General features: G+C 37.7%; 1 protein-coding gene across 1 annotated transcript in view; it reads right to left on the bottom strand.

Moving 5' to 3' along the window:
- Positions 1-16,252, bottom strand: part of flr (actin-interacting protein 1 flr) — a 306,602-nt gene that overhangs the window by 232,141 nt on the left and 58,209 nt on the right. Inside the window, exon 5 of the mRNA XM_067147455.2 lies at positions 2,077-2,257. Coding sequence (XP_067003556.1) covers positions 2,077-2,257 — 181 coding nt within the window. The remainder of the gene's footprint in view (positions 1-2,076; positions 2,258-16,252) is intronic.

Below are 16,252 nucleotides of genomic sequence, written 5' to 3'. Positions count from 1 at the left end.
GTGCTCAATGGAAACGGTCTGTGTATTTTGATTTTGATAAGACTATGAATCGATCATTATTTTTCAAGATCACCACTTTAGGAATTAAAGTATTAGCCATTGTTTATGATTTAGAAGACTGCGGGACACTGTGTAAGGAACTTGAAATATCACACAAAATACACAATTTATTAATCCTGCAGACTCTGAAAGGAAGATATGGATTTTTGCTGACATGTCTCACTATATCTTTTAAGGAACCACTTTTTGGATGAAGGGATCATATTGGAAGATGACGTGTGAATTCAGTCATCTCGCGGTTACTGCAATGTATGCATATACAAGCAAAAGTATATACTGTACGTTTATAAGCAGTTTTTTTAAATAGCTGTTAGAATGAAGGCTTTGGTATCATAATTCGTTATCAGTATAGTAGTATGATGTGGTAATAATAATAATAATAATAATAATAATAATAATAATAATAATAATAATAATAATGTTACTGGCTTTACGTCCCACTAACTACTTTTACGGTTTTCAGATGCAGAAGTGCCAGAATTTACTCCTGCAGGAGTTCTTTTATGTGCCAGTAAATCCACCGACGCGAGGCTGACATATTTGAGCATCTTCAAATACCACTGGACTGAGCCAGGATCAAACCTGCCAAGTTGGGGTCAGAAGGCCAGCGCCTCAACCAACTGAACCACTCAGCCCGACAGCAGGAATTAAGACACACCAGAAAGCAGTGTACTTGGCTTACAGAAGCACTGCCCATCGTCGCCATAAGACCTATCTGTGTCAGTGCGATGTAAAGCTCCTAGCAAAACATTCCAGGTCGCAGTGGGCCAGCCCTTACTATATGATACTGACCTTTACCCTCCCCCATTAACACCAGCCATTTCTCTCAGCAGTAACTTGCCGTAACATTCAACCTTGTTCAGTTCACTTTCAGTTATGCATTGTGAATGTACTCAATCTACACGAGATGTAAGTAAATGGCACTCTCTCTTTATAATAGCTTTATTTTCTTCTGATCATTTTAAATTTCACCTTTGTTTTTGTTTCCTTAGATCTTATTCTATGGGACGGTAGATTTAACTATGCAATCTACATCTGGTTTACTCTATTCCATCTTGACAAGGTCATATATAACATTTTATATTAACATTTTTTAATGAGTTATTTGAAACATCTCCGTTATGAAGACAGTATAACATTTTTGCAACATATGTCTAACAACTGGAACTCACCCCATTTAAATTTAATTCAGGAATGAAGATTCTAGTACTTTTTGAGACTACATGGTGTTTTTAATCTTTTAACGATTCACCATTTTGAATAACATTTTATTCAGTGATCATTGTGTGAAATTATTTTCAGTTGGACAAGTTCAAAATTTGAAATATTATCATTCATATTTTTAATGTTCCATTCATTTCATAATGCTACAACATGTAGCTGAAGAAAGTACAATAATATGTCCTATTAGATGGCTGTGTGAAGTAGTGAAAGGTGGATTTTATCAATGAAAATTAAAATCCACAGCATCTTTCCAGTCATTCGACTGGGTCAGGAATGGAATGAATGAAGCCCCCATCCAGCGGCAAGAATAGGAATTGTGCCGGCTGCCGAAGCCTGTCGCACTCCTCTGGGGCAATGGGATTTTATCAATATAATTTATTATTTAAGGAAACTTTCATTATAATTTAAGTCAAAACAGAATGCAATCTGAAATTTATTTAATAATAACAATAATAATAATGCCTCAAACCGTGTTGCATATTTTAATTTGATGACATGAACATTCCCTATATCTCAAGTTTGACATTGTTTTACATTACCAAATGGCAGAGAAACCAGAACTCTGCTGGATGATTTACTGCTGAGATTAAGTAGGGTAAACAACTATGTTGACAGAGAATGTTGATTTGTCCACATCACACCTCACTGATTCCACAAAGGATTTTTTCTGCCCTTCAAAAATCTGATTACCTGCACCAGATTTGAACCCGAGATCACAGGATTTCAATATCGACATCCTATCACTGATCCACACAGGAAGTTTAATAAAATAAAGATGAAAATGATACAAACCTGTTTTGTCATTTTGAACTTAAATGGAGGCCCTTCAAATACACCAATTGTATTGTCTTCACTGCCAGTTATGATCCGGAATGGCCTTGCTGGACGGAAGTCACATGAGTTCATGGGCTTTGACTGCCCAGATATCTCACCTACCGATGTACCAGTTTCAGCCATAAAGACATGACCAAATCTATAACAAAGAATTATCCAATTACATCCATCTATAAAATATACTGTATGAGAGAGCCATTTTTTGGTTACGATGACAAATGAAGTATCAAACTATAATTTTTAAAAGAGACAAGGTAATCAAGAATCATCAAAAGCAGAATTACTTTTAAATAATAATACTCGTACATACTGTCAGGAATACTGCATATAACATGGATTGAAGTCATAGCTCATTTAATGTTTAGTCTGAGTAGGTGATATCGATACAGCAGGAATGATTATGATGCTTGTTGTTTAAAAGGGGGCGCAACATTTAGGTTATCGGCCCCACACCAAGGATGACTTAGCTCTGTGTTATATTATACTGTGGTAACCAACATACATTTTTTTTTTTTTTTTTTGGCTATCTCCTTAACATCTTGTCTAGCTCCTTAGAAGAATGGTCAGCATAGTGATCTTTGGTCCAGAAAGCTCGAGGTTTGATTCTCGCCTGAGCCAAGGACATAAGCCGTGTCTGGTTAATTCCTCTAGATCGGTGAATGGATAAGCATTGAATAGTAAATATTTTTCCTCTGGTTTTTAGATATCCCCACTGAACGCCCTTAAGGACGGACTCACTTTAAGAACTTTGGAATATCCTTCAAAAATTCCATCTTTGATGATTGATCATTTTGGCTACTTAGTTGATACATGAAGTACATACATCAGATTCATATTGTATTATGCTGCAATTTCTTATGCCGTAAGTGGGGTTGGATGGATTCTTCAATGTGTGAATGCAGTGAAGGGGAGCAGACCATGGACCATGTCATCCTGTGTTGCCCTCTTCATGCCTACTCTGGAAGCCCCAGCGACGTGTTTCATCTTTCAGAAAGTGCTGTATGTCACAGGTGAACAATGTAGTGGAAGTGGAAAATGTTTATTGAACACTTTATTTGTAAAGTGTGGTAATATGTTTTATTTGTAATGACCTAACCTGTACTGTGTAATATTTGTAACATATGGTATGTGCAAATAGTAGATAGTTCTGTACTTAATGGAAATATCCAGAAAGTTACATGAATTTTTGAACAGGGTGTGTTGCCTTTTGATGGCTGTGTGTTCTAGAAGGCATTTTCTAACTATTCTGGAAATGGAAGATTCGCGAACGTGCGTATTCGAGAAGTTTAGTTAAAGTTCGCGACTGAAAGTAGGAATTGTGATTGGTGAAACTAGGTGGGGATGGGCGGACTCATGCGTTCTGATTGGCTACTTAAAGGCCAGGGTTTACATATATATATAGAGAGCGAAGCTGCGTTCGTGATAATTCGGACTTGTCTTGGTCTTGTCTTGGTCTGGTCTGCCTTAGTCTGTCATGGTCTGTCGGAGGTTTTACGTTGTGTGCGATGCTTCGCTACCGGGATGGGCTACCTTCGGATAAGCACTCTTGAATTCCGTTCCGGCTAAAATTTCCGTTATGTTCGGTTGCTATTTCGTATAGGAGTCTGCCCTAGCCGGTTGCTATTTCGTATAGGAGTCTGCCCTAGCCTAACCTAGATTCGCCAAATTAATTATGACGCCTTAGCTTTTCAGCTGGGCTTGTCTGTTTGTTTTTGAGGCATTCCCATTTCTTACTTCACTAAATATGTAGATTGTAATTTAATATATTTACCTTGGGGTTTGCCTCTGGTAGTTCAGTGTCACTTGATGTACGCTAGAGTTTAGGAGAGTACGTTCACTTCACTGTAAATTGTAATTGCTTTTTATGTTGCTTTTAACCTACTAATTTGCATTGTACAACTGGATTTGTAACTAGATGTATAGTTGGTTTGAAGTTTGAAACTTGTAGTGAAGCCATTATCAAAGAACCTCTAAGATATGTGTATCACGGAGCTTATAGTTCGTAAGTTGCAAGTTGGTGGATTCTGTTTCGGAATGTATTTGTAAAATTTCACTTGTAAATAATATTTTTCAAATCTGAGGATCACGGTTGATTCATTTGGAAATCTGCAATCTAAGCCATGTCCATGCCCTCGGTAGGTCCTAGCTGTTTCCACTTTCCTGGTTTATTGTCCACTATTTGGCCCTACTGATATTGACGTACGTTTTGGTCAGCGGAGATCCGCGTAATTTCAGCCAATGTTTCTCTGAGTGTGTAGTGGTTTCTGATATTGCGTAGTTGCTCTTACCTTCCCCCCTTTACTATTTTAGTACTTTGTTTTGTGTAATCACTGTAGTAAAGGTTACACTGTAGAGTGGCTGAAAAACTTTGACCTGGACTTTTGTTGTTTTAATCACCATACGATTAAATAAATCAAAATAAATCAGATTCATACTACAAATCATCAACAGACAGTGACATACATGTTACTCTCATAAGACTCAATGTGTTCCAGATGAAATAATTTAGTTACGGCCCAATTTAAAGTATTTGTTTTTATTTATTTATTTAGTGTATGGCAACACATTGGAATATAGAACAATATATAAATGATATACTAAAATAACTAGGGAGTTATTACTATTAGACATGAAACAGAGTATACAATGACAATGTATGCACTTATATAGTGAGAGTCAATTTGCCTATCCAGTTAACAGCATCTGGAGTCAGCCTGTAATTTGTACATAATCATTCGATTATTTTAAAACAGTCATTTTGTATAATGCAACCTGCACACAAATGGAACATTCCTCTTAATTTTTTCAATTAGTCCATTCTCAGTATTTCAGGAGACTAGTGTCAAGTGAAAATTCAAGAATTTTAATGTGGACTAAAGTGTTTTACAATGTATTTATACTTTTAGCTCAGGATTTACAAACCCCATTTCATTTAATGATTGTGTCCTTATTTCAGTTTAACTTGTGTAAATGAATAGCTGAAGACGACCGAGTCATACGTTTAAAACTAGTCCTATTCGTAAAAAAATATATATATATGCACTGATTAGGTGGAATAAAACATCAAGTTACAAACCAAGATTCTAAAAAGTGAGTATCGGTAAATAGGTGTTTGTCTCAATACTTATCTTCATTTTACATATTACTAACTACTGCCATGTAACCAAAAGAAGAACTAGCTCTTGGCGCTGACCTACTTTACGCTGTATGGAGGTCCCTCAATCGCTTAAGAGTGGACGTCCCTCGATTCAAGACCAACCTGAAGAAATGAGGGATCCTTCCAGCAAACACAGACACCTTGTGTAAATGTGGTGCTAAACAAGACCCAAGCCACCATATTTCTGTCCCCTCCTGGACAGCACATCAGAAGGTATTTTGAGAGGAAACCACAAGGCCATTGCAGCTGAAGGTTTTTGGAAATGCTGATCGGACACAGAAATGAAATGAAATGAATGAATAACCACCACAGAAACGTGCAATAGTGAATACATCCCTCTGCATAGAGATGGCATCAGGAAAAGCATCAGGCTGTAAAACTAAGCTTAATTCTCATATCGTGCTAACCCAAGTAATTCTAGACATAACTTTTTAAAGGGGATCTGATTTCTCAACTTTCATTTTACTTGTAATATGGGAGGTAATATACATGAGTAGATCATGGTCTTTGGTCCAGTTCAACTGGAAGGGATTCATTTATGTGCCAACATATGGCGTTCAGGGTCTCTCATCATGCATCCTACTTTTATTGAGGCCATATGTTTAAAAGGTTTGACTGCATTGAGCATACATATTTTGCATCAGGCCATAGTTTCCTACTCTGTGACTGACATATCACTAATTGAAAAGTCCCAAGAAACAACAAAATCATGTTTACCTGATGATCTTCAAGATGCGATTACATTATTCTGGCCTTCTAGGACATTTATGTTTATTAACTTCAAGCTGCAGTCATAACAAATGTAAGTAGAGGTTCTGCTTCAGATAATTGGATTACTCATCCAAGTATTGTGTATGTTAATAGTTCATTTTTAAAAATAGAGGATTTTAAGAGAGTAAATATTTTAAAAAGCAAGAAAAGGCAAAACCATAAACTTGCTTTGACAGCAAGTGATGATGGTTCCATTGCATCCCTCGAAAAACTGAAGGATTTCGAAGTAGTGATTCAACACCTCCCACAAGAACATAGCTAGTATTAAGCTGATTTGTGCAGCCATGGAGGAAACAAAGGTTTCTTCTTATTGTGAATCAAAGATGTTATCATCATCATCATTATTATTATTGTTACCGTGTTTTGGTCGATTGCAGAGAGGTGAAAGAAGGTGCTGGGTTTGAATGGGTCTAACTACGATATCAAAATTAATTAAAAACTTTAACGAAGGTTATATTTCTCTTTAAATCACAAACTTAACAAATTTTTCACTGCGTGAAATCAACAAAATCTCAGGTACAATGCCAATTTTGCTACAAGAGTGGAACAGCCCAGAATAGGGAATTTAACAGCTTTGGGCTTCAAGCCCCAGATTTACAAGTTCTGAGCTACAAGCTCAAGTTTATACAATTTACAACTTCAAAAGAGGAATTATTCAGACAAAGATAGAAATCTACCAAAATTCAAGAGCTCTTGCTCCAAAAGTTACAATCTCTAGCCTTCCAAAGGCACCCCTCACTATTACAGAAAACTTGGAAAAGAGCTTACCTGCTCTCCAACATTAACAAATGTCTAACAGCCCGCTTAAGGCAACATCACAAAACTCTTACAATCTCTGGCCTCTAGGCGCAATTAACAATAAAGTTAGTGCACAGGGGTATCTAGTACCCAACCTACTGGGCCTTCGTGGAAAAAGAATAACAGGTTAAATTAATGGCCTGAACGCAAAATGAATGGAGGCGAATACTTGCACTCCTAGATAATGAAGAATAAAATCCTAACGGGGCTCTAGGCCCAGTGATACAGGGGCTAATCCCAAGCTACTGAGGTGACTCGAATGAAGGTTAATTTAATACATTACAGGAAAGAAAAACAGTACTAAATCGTAGTCACCTCAAACCAAGTTGAAGGGGAACTCGAGAGGGTAATGCAATCTCTATCCCTGATTTACAGTTGAAGACTTTATAGGAAGTTTTACATTAGCTGAATGAAAATTTACATTTTAGAAAAGGTTGGTTACATAGTTAGAAATTCGGACCTTCCCCTTGTGTAAGTCTGCGGAGGTAGCTACAGAAAATTAAGTCTGGTGGACATTACCTTGGCTGTTGATCTGCCTGCCTGCCTCCTGTCTTAACATACTCACTCACTCACTCAGAAATACGGCGATCAAGAGACAAGGTAGCCAGAGCAGCCACAGTTTATATACCCGAAGCGAAGGTTCGAGAGGATTCTGGACTAATCCAGACACACCCTCTCAATTTTATTGGCAAATTCAAAAGTTACACCCAAAGAACCAAAAAGAAGCCTGTGATAGGCTGAAAAATAATTGCAGAAAATTCCCATTGGCCAGATTCAAAACTGGCGGAATGAGAAAGAAGTGTTGCAAACTTTGAAATATATAAGAAAAACAAATGAAAGTTGATTTACTAGAGAAAACCCATGAACACACAACGTCTTTTACCTTGCACCAGAGTGCATGACCATATTTTTTGGTAGTGACATCTATGGAGAAATGTCCAAACTTCTTGAAGTAAACAAACACAAAGCAAATAAATCCAGTCAGTTTAGGCAACTTCACAACAACACAATTACTCAATACTTCAGTAGCGACATCTTCTGATTAAAGTCCCAACTTCTTGTGATAGCAGTTTCACATTTTTTTTGGAGAGATAGAGTTCAATAAGGCGCTTCTTTTGAATGTGCGGAGTTGAGGTGTACCTCCAGGTACAATTATTATTATTATTATTATTATTATTATTATTATTATTATTATTATTATTATTATTATTATTATTATTATTATTATTATTATTATTCAGAGACAACTGATATTGTTTTATACACCATTAACTACTTTTACATTTTTCTCGAAACACCAAGTTGCCAGAATTGTATCCCGCAGGAGTTCTACGTTCTGGTAAATCTAAGCCAGGCATTAATGTTATTTTCATCAATTTTCTTAGATGTTGCAGCTGTATGTGTGTACAAGATAGAGCCTGTAAAAAAATGAATAACTTATTGGTCACAGCCTAACCTGAAATGTTCATTTTAAAATTGTATTTGCTAAGGGATGTCAAGTGTACACCATCTCACAAATCTACTGTTGCATAAATTCTAAATTAAGAATTTTGTTATAAAAAATACCTAAAATTAATTTGTTAGAGCATTTAGTGTGTGTGTTTTTTTTTATGTTGCACTGACACAGATAAGTCTTATGGCGACTGTGGGATAGGAAAGGGCTAGGATTGAGAAGGAAGAGATAGTGGCCTTAATTAAGGTACAGACTCAGCTTTTCCCTGGTGTGAAAATGGGAAACCACAAAATACTATCTACAGGGCTGCCGACAGTGGAGTTTGAATCCACTATCTCCAGAATGCAAGAGCAGTATTTTCATCAATATCTCTGTAAACTGTTTATGGTGATTAGCCTCTAAAGAAGCAGCAGCTAAAGCTAACTGTTTAACATAATGCTAGCTAAAACAGGTTTTCATTGATTCTGGAAAAGGAGAGGACTACAAAAGGGAAGGTAGCAAACGTAGTCTGAATTAAGGTACTGTTGAAACATTTGCCAGGCGTGAAGAAACCCTTGGAAAAACATCTAGAGGGCTAACAATGGTGAAGTTTGAACCCAACATCTCCCAAATTCAAGCCACAAGACCCATACATTGTAGTGGTGTCAATGAGGTCAACAGGATTTCCAGACCAGGTTAAAAAGCTGCAAACCCAGCTAAGAGATTTGTGAAACAGTTAATCTCATGATCACTGCAATAAGACTGACAATTTTCACTACCAGACAAATGCCCGGAACAGTTCTTATTCACAGGTCATACTCGATTCCTTCCACCTCCTTACCGAATTTCATTTATCATTAATTTTATTTTCAACAGCTCCTCAACTGATTTTGGCAGGAAGGACATCTGGCCTTAAAAACATGGCATATAATTTTGTCCCACCATACCCCTGACCCCATATCAAGAAACGGGACTAAAGGGTAGACATACATAGTGTCGCCAGTGGCGAGTTCATGAAGTCGTTGGAATCATTTAATTCTTGACATTATACTAAAAATTTGTCATGAAACTGTCATTGAAAGGAAACTAAAAAACTCTAGAACATTTTTGAAGAATTTAATTGAGGATTTTTTTTTGGTTGCTGTAAATTTATGTAAATTTTTATGCGTTTTATATATGGTGAAATTTTGAGGATTTAAAGAATTTGCAGGACTTACAGGAAAGACTGTTGATATTTAATAATCATTATGAGTGTTGGAAGACATTGATATTGGAGATCTCCAGTAATGTTTGTTGTAACCCATTTTTCGTATCACCCTGTAGGGGCCTTGTGGAGGCTTCGATCAAGAAATCGCCGAGTTTTGCAATCGAAACCTCTAGAATATATTTCCCACATTACCATATATGGTGCTGTAATGCGATTGGCAAAAATAACGATAAATTGTATTGGTGAAACTTTGGGTCGAAACATAGGTAGCTTCCCTGATTGGCTGTTTGAGTATTTCTCAATTTCCGGCCTTTGGCTACTCAGTAGTCGCAGAGCTCTGATCAGAGTCCTTCGATTTCGTACGTCTTAACGATCGGACGCACCTTATAAGGTGGTCCGCTCAGTGGCTCCAGTCATCCCGGGGTAAGCTTGTTTTCTTTTCTCAAATGTTAAATTAATATGTAAATTCATTTGTTCGGAGTTTACCCTTGACCCTGGTTTTCACCGTTTTGGTTTTGTAATACCTTAGTTCATCAGCTAGGCATATCCTTTGTTTTGGAGGCAATTCCTTTGATTAACCCTTTGTGTAAATGTAAATTTTAATTTTTCCATTTTGGTTGCCCCCCGTAATACAGCGTCAATTTAGTGTACACTGGTTAAGCTATGCATCCCTCACCGACTTGTATTAGTAGAGGATTGCACCTCTAAAGGCCTCTGCGCTAAATTTAAATTTCCTTTGTTTTCTTTCTTTGTAAACTCTTTTCGATTTGCCTTGTAAGATGGTTGTAATTATGTCATATTCCCTGTTAAATTTTCCTTGTAAATTTCATCATCGAAGTTATGCTCACCTACTTAAATGTAATTGTGATATTGCGTTGATATTTAATTTTCCGAAGAACCATCGATAGGAACCTCGTGGTTCGAATGAATCTTTTTCTTAATTGATAATGTTATCCTTTTAATTGGTGTTTTATACCTTGTTAAAATTCCTTATTGTGAGTAAATAAGACTAAAGTGTTAATGCTCTCACGTTTCTTTCCCTACAACGTCACGTAAGATCTCTTCCTCTGTAGGGTTCCCAGCCTGCTTCCCATACATCCTTTCTCTAGTTGTCATCTTGGTAACCCTGCGAAGCCATGTGGTGTTGAAATTTAAAATGATTTTCCTGGTGAATCATGGGCTGACGTTGTTCCTTCAGGTTTGTTATTTTTGGTTTATTACATCATTAATTGTTTTATATCTACCTTGTATTATGTGCTCTCTTCTGTAAAAGGGGGGTTTACACACAGCAATAAGACTGACAGTTTTATACAAAACACAAACAGCAGAAATGTGTCATTCCATTTCTAACTTTTCATATACACTGTCTAAAATTTGACCTACAGACTCACGATATCATACGAGGACCATCCGATAAATAAGTTTCCCTATTTTACAAAATATACAAGTGGGTTATTTACAGTTTTGAAATATTTTCATTCTACAACTCATATACTACTGCTCTACAGTCACCATTTCTGTCCAAACACTTTTGGTATGTTGGCAGCAGTTTTATGATACCTTCGTCATACCAGGTCGGGTCCTGTCTCCATAGCCAGCAGTTCACCTCTGCTTCCACATCTTCATCAGCCGCAAACCGCTTGACTCCAAGGTGCAACTTGAGTTGTGGAAAGTGATGGAAATCACTTGAGGCAAGATCCGGAAAATAAGGTGGAAGGGGAAAAAGGTCCCATTTGAAGTTCTGCAGTAAATCCTTGGTCGCTTGGGCTGAATGGGGGCACACGTTGTCGTGAAAGAGCTACACTTTCCGAGGCAGAAGACCAGGAAGATTTTGTTTGATTGCAACTCTGAGCTTCATAAGAACTATGCAGTACCTCTCAGCTGTGACTAGTGTGTCAGGGCAGGTAGTCAACCAGTAGAACACCATTACAGTCCCAAAAGACAGTAGTCATAACTTTGCCCACAGAGACTGCGCTTGTCATCATGCATATTTTGTCGTCCTTCCAGGAACCATCACCGCCAGTGTCAAACCATTTTGATGCTCATTCATCCTTCACTATAAGCACATTGGCGATGAATATTGATAGCCTTGAAAAAGCTAATAACAGAATGTAGTTCACAAGCAAACACGCTTTCAAGTGGTAGCAGCTCCATGACAGCTGGCATCATACTGGAGAACATGAAGAAAGCATGTGCTGTTGAAGGTTAAGTGCAGCCACCATATCCCAATGGAAGTTCCTAGAGTACCATCTTAATTTTAGAACATGTGGTTTGCAGAGAAAAAAATAGAAGAACTTAATTTATTGGATGGCCTTCGTATACAGATCAGATGTAAGGCATTTCAGGCATTTGCTCTACTAACCAGCGTTTCGTCTTAGGTCTGACACTAGACTCATCAAAGTGGGATGTATCAGACCCTGCCCACTTATGCTGGGGTGTATGCAGGTGAAATCAGAAGCCCATTATAAAAGGCACAGTCTGATAACTGCATACGGGAGATAAATCTCCACAATTGAATTATTGCCCGCCTAGCAATTCCGAATGGAAAATTCTAAGTTCTCATGGAGGGAATTAGATATTTTTCACCAATAGAGCTTGTCAAAAACAGATCAGATGTAAGGCTTTTCAGGCGTTTGATCTATTAACCAGCGTTTTGTCTTAGGTCTGACGCTATACTCATCAGAGTGGGATGTGTCAGACCCTGCCCATTGATGTTGGGGTGTATGCAGGTGAACTTATCAGAAGCCCATTATAAGAGGCACAGCCTTACATCTGATCTGTTTTTGACAAGCTCTATTGGTGAAAAATATCTATTTCCCTCCATGGGAACTTAGAATTTTCCATTTGGCCTTCGTATATCACTAAACTGTTATGCTCCCTCCATTAGCAAAATCCTCAGTTGGTCTGACAAGTTTAGTAAAACCCAAAGCCTCTAGATAAGAAACATGCGTGCTATTCCTCTACACCACCGGGCTAGCTGACTTATTACCATTAGATGTTAAATAAAATTATTCTATATTTTAATATACTGAAACTCCCTATTGTATATACTGAGAATTAAAGGATTTAATGAAGATTATGAACGTAGGTTTGTCACTTTTTTTTTCTCCAGTTCTCAAAACAATTTTCCTCATCCTTTAACTCTTGCAGAATTACATTTTTATACAGTGACTAGTTTCAAGCATACATAAAAGGGCTAATTACTACTATACTTCATGGTTCTTCTAGAATGCTGTCTCCACTTTATCCTGTCGTAAACATTCAACAACTCTTTAGATTTGATGGTTTCATATCACTGCTGAGTGTGTCCATCATAGTTTTGATCTTCCTGTAGGTAATTTCCCATTTAACTCCAAACTGAATGCTACTGCTGCCACAGAAGTAGGCTGTCCTCTCCTCACATGCCCATAGGTGTTTTCCCAACATCTTGTTGGAAATGGAGGCCACACACATAATTTTCCTGATCTTCTCATTCTGCATTTTGTCCTGTCAAGTAACACCTAAGGACCATCTCAGCAGGTTCATCTCTTCTGTGTAAAATTTGGTTATGGTCTTACTATCTGACCAGCATTCACTTTGGTAGAATACTACTGGCCTTACAACAGTGTGATATCTTAAACTTACATTTCACAGGAATCTTTATCACATACTACTCCAATGAGATCAATCCATTTTTTCCAAGCAGATTTTTGCCATCTTGTACCTCTTCATTTAGTGATCCATCAACGTGAATTTTAGATCGTAGGTACTGGCACGACTGATGTGTCTTTAGATCTTCACCATCAATTTAGAGGGTTCATCCATCTTTTGGTTCATGGTATTCTGTCTTTTTGATATTTAAATGTAGTCTATATTTTCCTAACTCTTCTTTCCACACTCTTACTTACTTTCCAAGGTCTTCCATAGTTTCTGCTGATATGATTTCTTCATACATCAAATTCCAGGGGACTGGGTTGAATATCTGAAGAAACTGCATCCATTACTATTATGAAAAGCAGTGGAGTGCTGACTCTGACTGTGATGGGGAACCTGCCTGTGCCACTAACTTTGCATCTGACACTGCTGTTGGTACTGTGCTAACAGAGCTTAACCCACTGGACGAGTGCTTCGGAGACACTGTTTCTTATGGAGACCCTTATCAGATGGCGTGGTACTCTGTCAAACGTCTTCTTTCCAATCAAGTCACGATAAATGTCCATACTGTCGACTGTGGAATGAGCTGTAATTTGCCCGCCCGTAGTTTGAGCGTACCTGTCACACAAAAACGTGCATAAAATAAAAACTAACGCAGATAATTCACTCAAATTTAGCAATCATGCCATTGAAAGTTATGGGTTACCCATTCTTCATTCCTTGAGTGACTGCTGGCTGTGTTGCAAATGTTTAATTTGAAATCATTTCGAAAAGAGCGGATCCATGTGCTCTAAAAACATAGCAAATTTTGACGGTGGGTGGATTATACATTTTTCATAAGTATTTCTGAAACACTGCTGTATCCACAAAATGGATATCTATCAGGTTTATTGCCTTTTTCCTCCAATTTCCAATCACTATGGTTCTTTTGTGTCGCCGGCAGCACGCATTTGGAAGAACCTGACGTGGCACTTTCACTCTCACTTTCTTCAATATTCTGCTCACTTCAGTAACTTTCACTGTTACTATCACTATCCTCAAACTCTGATTCATTTTCCAAAACATAATCATTGCCATAATTGCCATCTAAGAATGTCTACAAGCGCTTTCAATCTCTAATTGACATTACTGCGAAACCGCTTCTACTGCATAATGAATACTGATTACCGATGAAAATAAACTGTTATTCAACAATTCCAGTATCACACAGAAATTTAGACACCATTATATACCAACAGTACACGCCTCTAGTCCCACAGAGTGTGTATTATTAGAAATTATATTCCAAAGTGATATAATATACAAAGATAGGCGAGACACTGTGTCATTGCGAGCTGAGCTTGCCATTTGATTCATGCGCTAAAACACCACGCACGACCACAGCTTGTCATATGACGCAAATGGATTAAGTCCGGGAGAACCAAGTGAACTTCTATATTCTTTTCCTGTGCTTTTCCAGCAGTATTCTTGTTCCATGTATCGTATCTACTGTACCATCCACTTCCACAAATCCACACTAATTTGTGAACAATTTTGTGATCTTCCATAATCTCCTCTACAGTACTGTACTCTCTCTACATGAAAGGAGTCTGACTGTCTATATTTGAAGCATTCGGTTGGACCACCTCAGTGCTTATGCTGCAGGACATTTTGCTCACTGATAATTCTATTAAATAGGATTGCAAACCATTTAGTAACATGTGGCTGCATTTGTGAGACTGGCACTGATTAGCAGGTATATCATAGGGTTCTGTTACCCTCTTTCTCTTCATAAACTAAAAGACTTCCAAAAAACATTCTTACTGATTGAATAGACTGCTTCATTGATCTTAGTTCCGTAGGTATCAAAGCATGGGTAAATTCTCTGATAGCTACTTTACTGAAATAATCTTTCCACCTGCTGAGGATGAATTTTTGCTTGCACAGTCTAGTATCGTCGTGATCTTTCACAACTTGGTAATGCTCAATATCTTTAGTTACTTTGCTTTAGGATTTCACTAAACTGTAATTTTTTTCCCCTTCCTTTATATTTAGATACAATGATTTAAACTAGTCCAGTTTCGCTACTGCCCTGTTTCTTTTTGTTTCTCTTTTGGCTTCTTAATACTGATTTCTGGTATCTTCTGTTTGATCTTTTATCTATTGTTAATTTTGTGTCGCTAGTGTTTAACGTTGCAAAAACACACTGAAGGTTATCAGTGATGCAAGAATGGAAAAGGGCTGTGGCCTTAAGGTACACCCCCAGCATCTGCCTGGTGTGAAAGCAGAAGCCACTTTCAGGGCGGCCGACAGTGGAATTCAAACCCATCATCTGCCGAATGCATGTTCACAGTTACAAGACCCTAACTGCACAGCCAATTTACTTGGTTTCCATTGGTAAAAGTTCCATTTTTCTTTCACTCTTACTTCTTTTTTCCTGCAACACATCTGTCCTCATCCAGGCTTACTCATCATTATTCCTTTTATCAAATTGTGTGGTACCTAAAAGCTTTCTTGCTTCTCGTGCAATGTGATGGCAGCATGTGTCCCTTACCTGACTAATCGTTCCACTGAAAAGATTTGGAAATTCAATATTATCTGCAAGTTCTTCCTCCTTTTCTAAGAGTTTCCACCACATCATTTGCCGGTTTCCTCAGGATTCTTTTCTTTAGCCTCCAGTCAAGGATAATTAGCCAGTTCTGGTAGAGCTATGATCTCAGAGGGTACGATCTGAACATAGGTTACTTTCCTCATATCTGCTCTCTTCACAAGACATTAAGAATTGATCTGTGTGGCCCTCTTACCACTGCAGTAGGTAATAATGTGGCTTTCCCTATTCCTAAACCATGAATTTGTTATTACAAAGTTCAGCTTCAGCAAACTGCAGGATTCTTTCTCCTTCCTTACTTCTTTGGCCATACCCGTATCCTCCATGGCCTTCATAACCACACATTGGCTTCAAGATCACCTCCGAGTATGATCATTGTGATATAGTCCTGCTCTCGAATCACCTCGTCCAATTCTTGCCAGTAATGATCCTTTTCCTCATCTGAACATCCCTGCTGAGGTGTATATGTAGAGACCACTACTTTTATTCTTTCATTTTTCAGGTCGATTTCAAAGGATATTGTTCTGTTGGAAATTCTTTTTATTTTGG

The sequence above is a fragment of the Anabrus simplex genome, chromosome 5 (genome assembly GCF_040414725.1).
Source record: "Anabrus simplex isolate iqAnaSimp1 chromosome 5, ASM4041472v1, whole genome shotgun sequence".
Lineage (NCBI taxonomy): Eukaryota > Metazoa > Arthropoda > Insecta > Orthoptera > Tettigoniidae > Anabrus > Anabrus simplex.
Note: the sequence above shows the minus strand (reverse complement) of the source record. Positions and strands in the feature narration are given on the sequence as shown.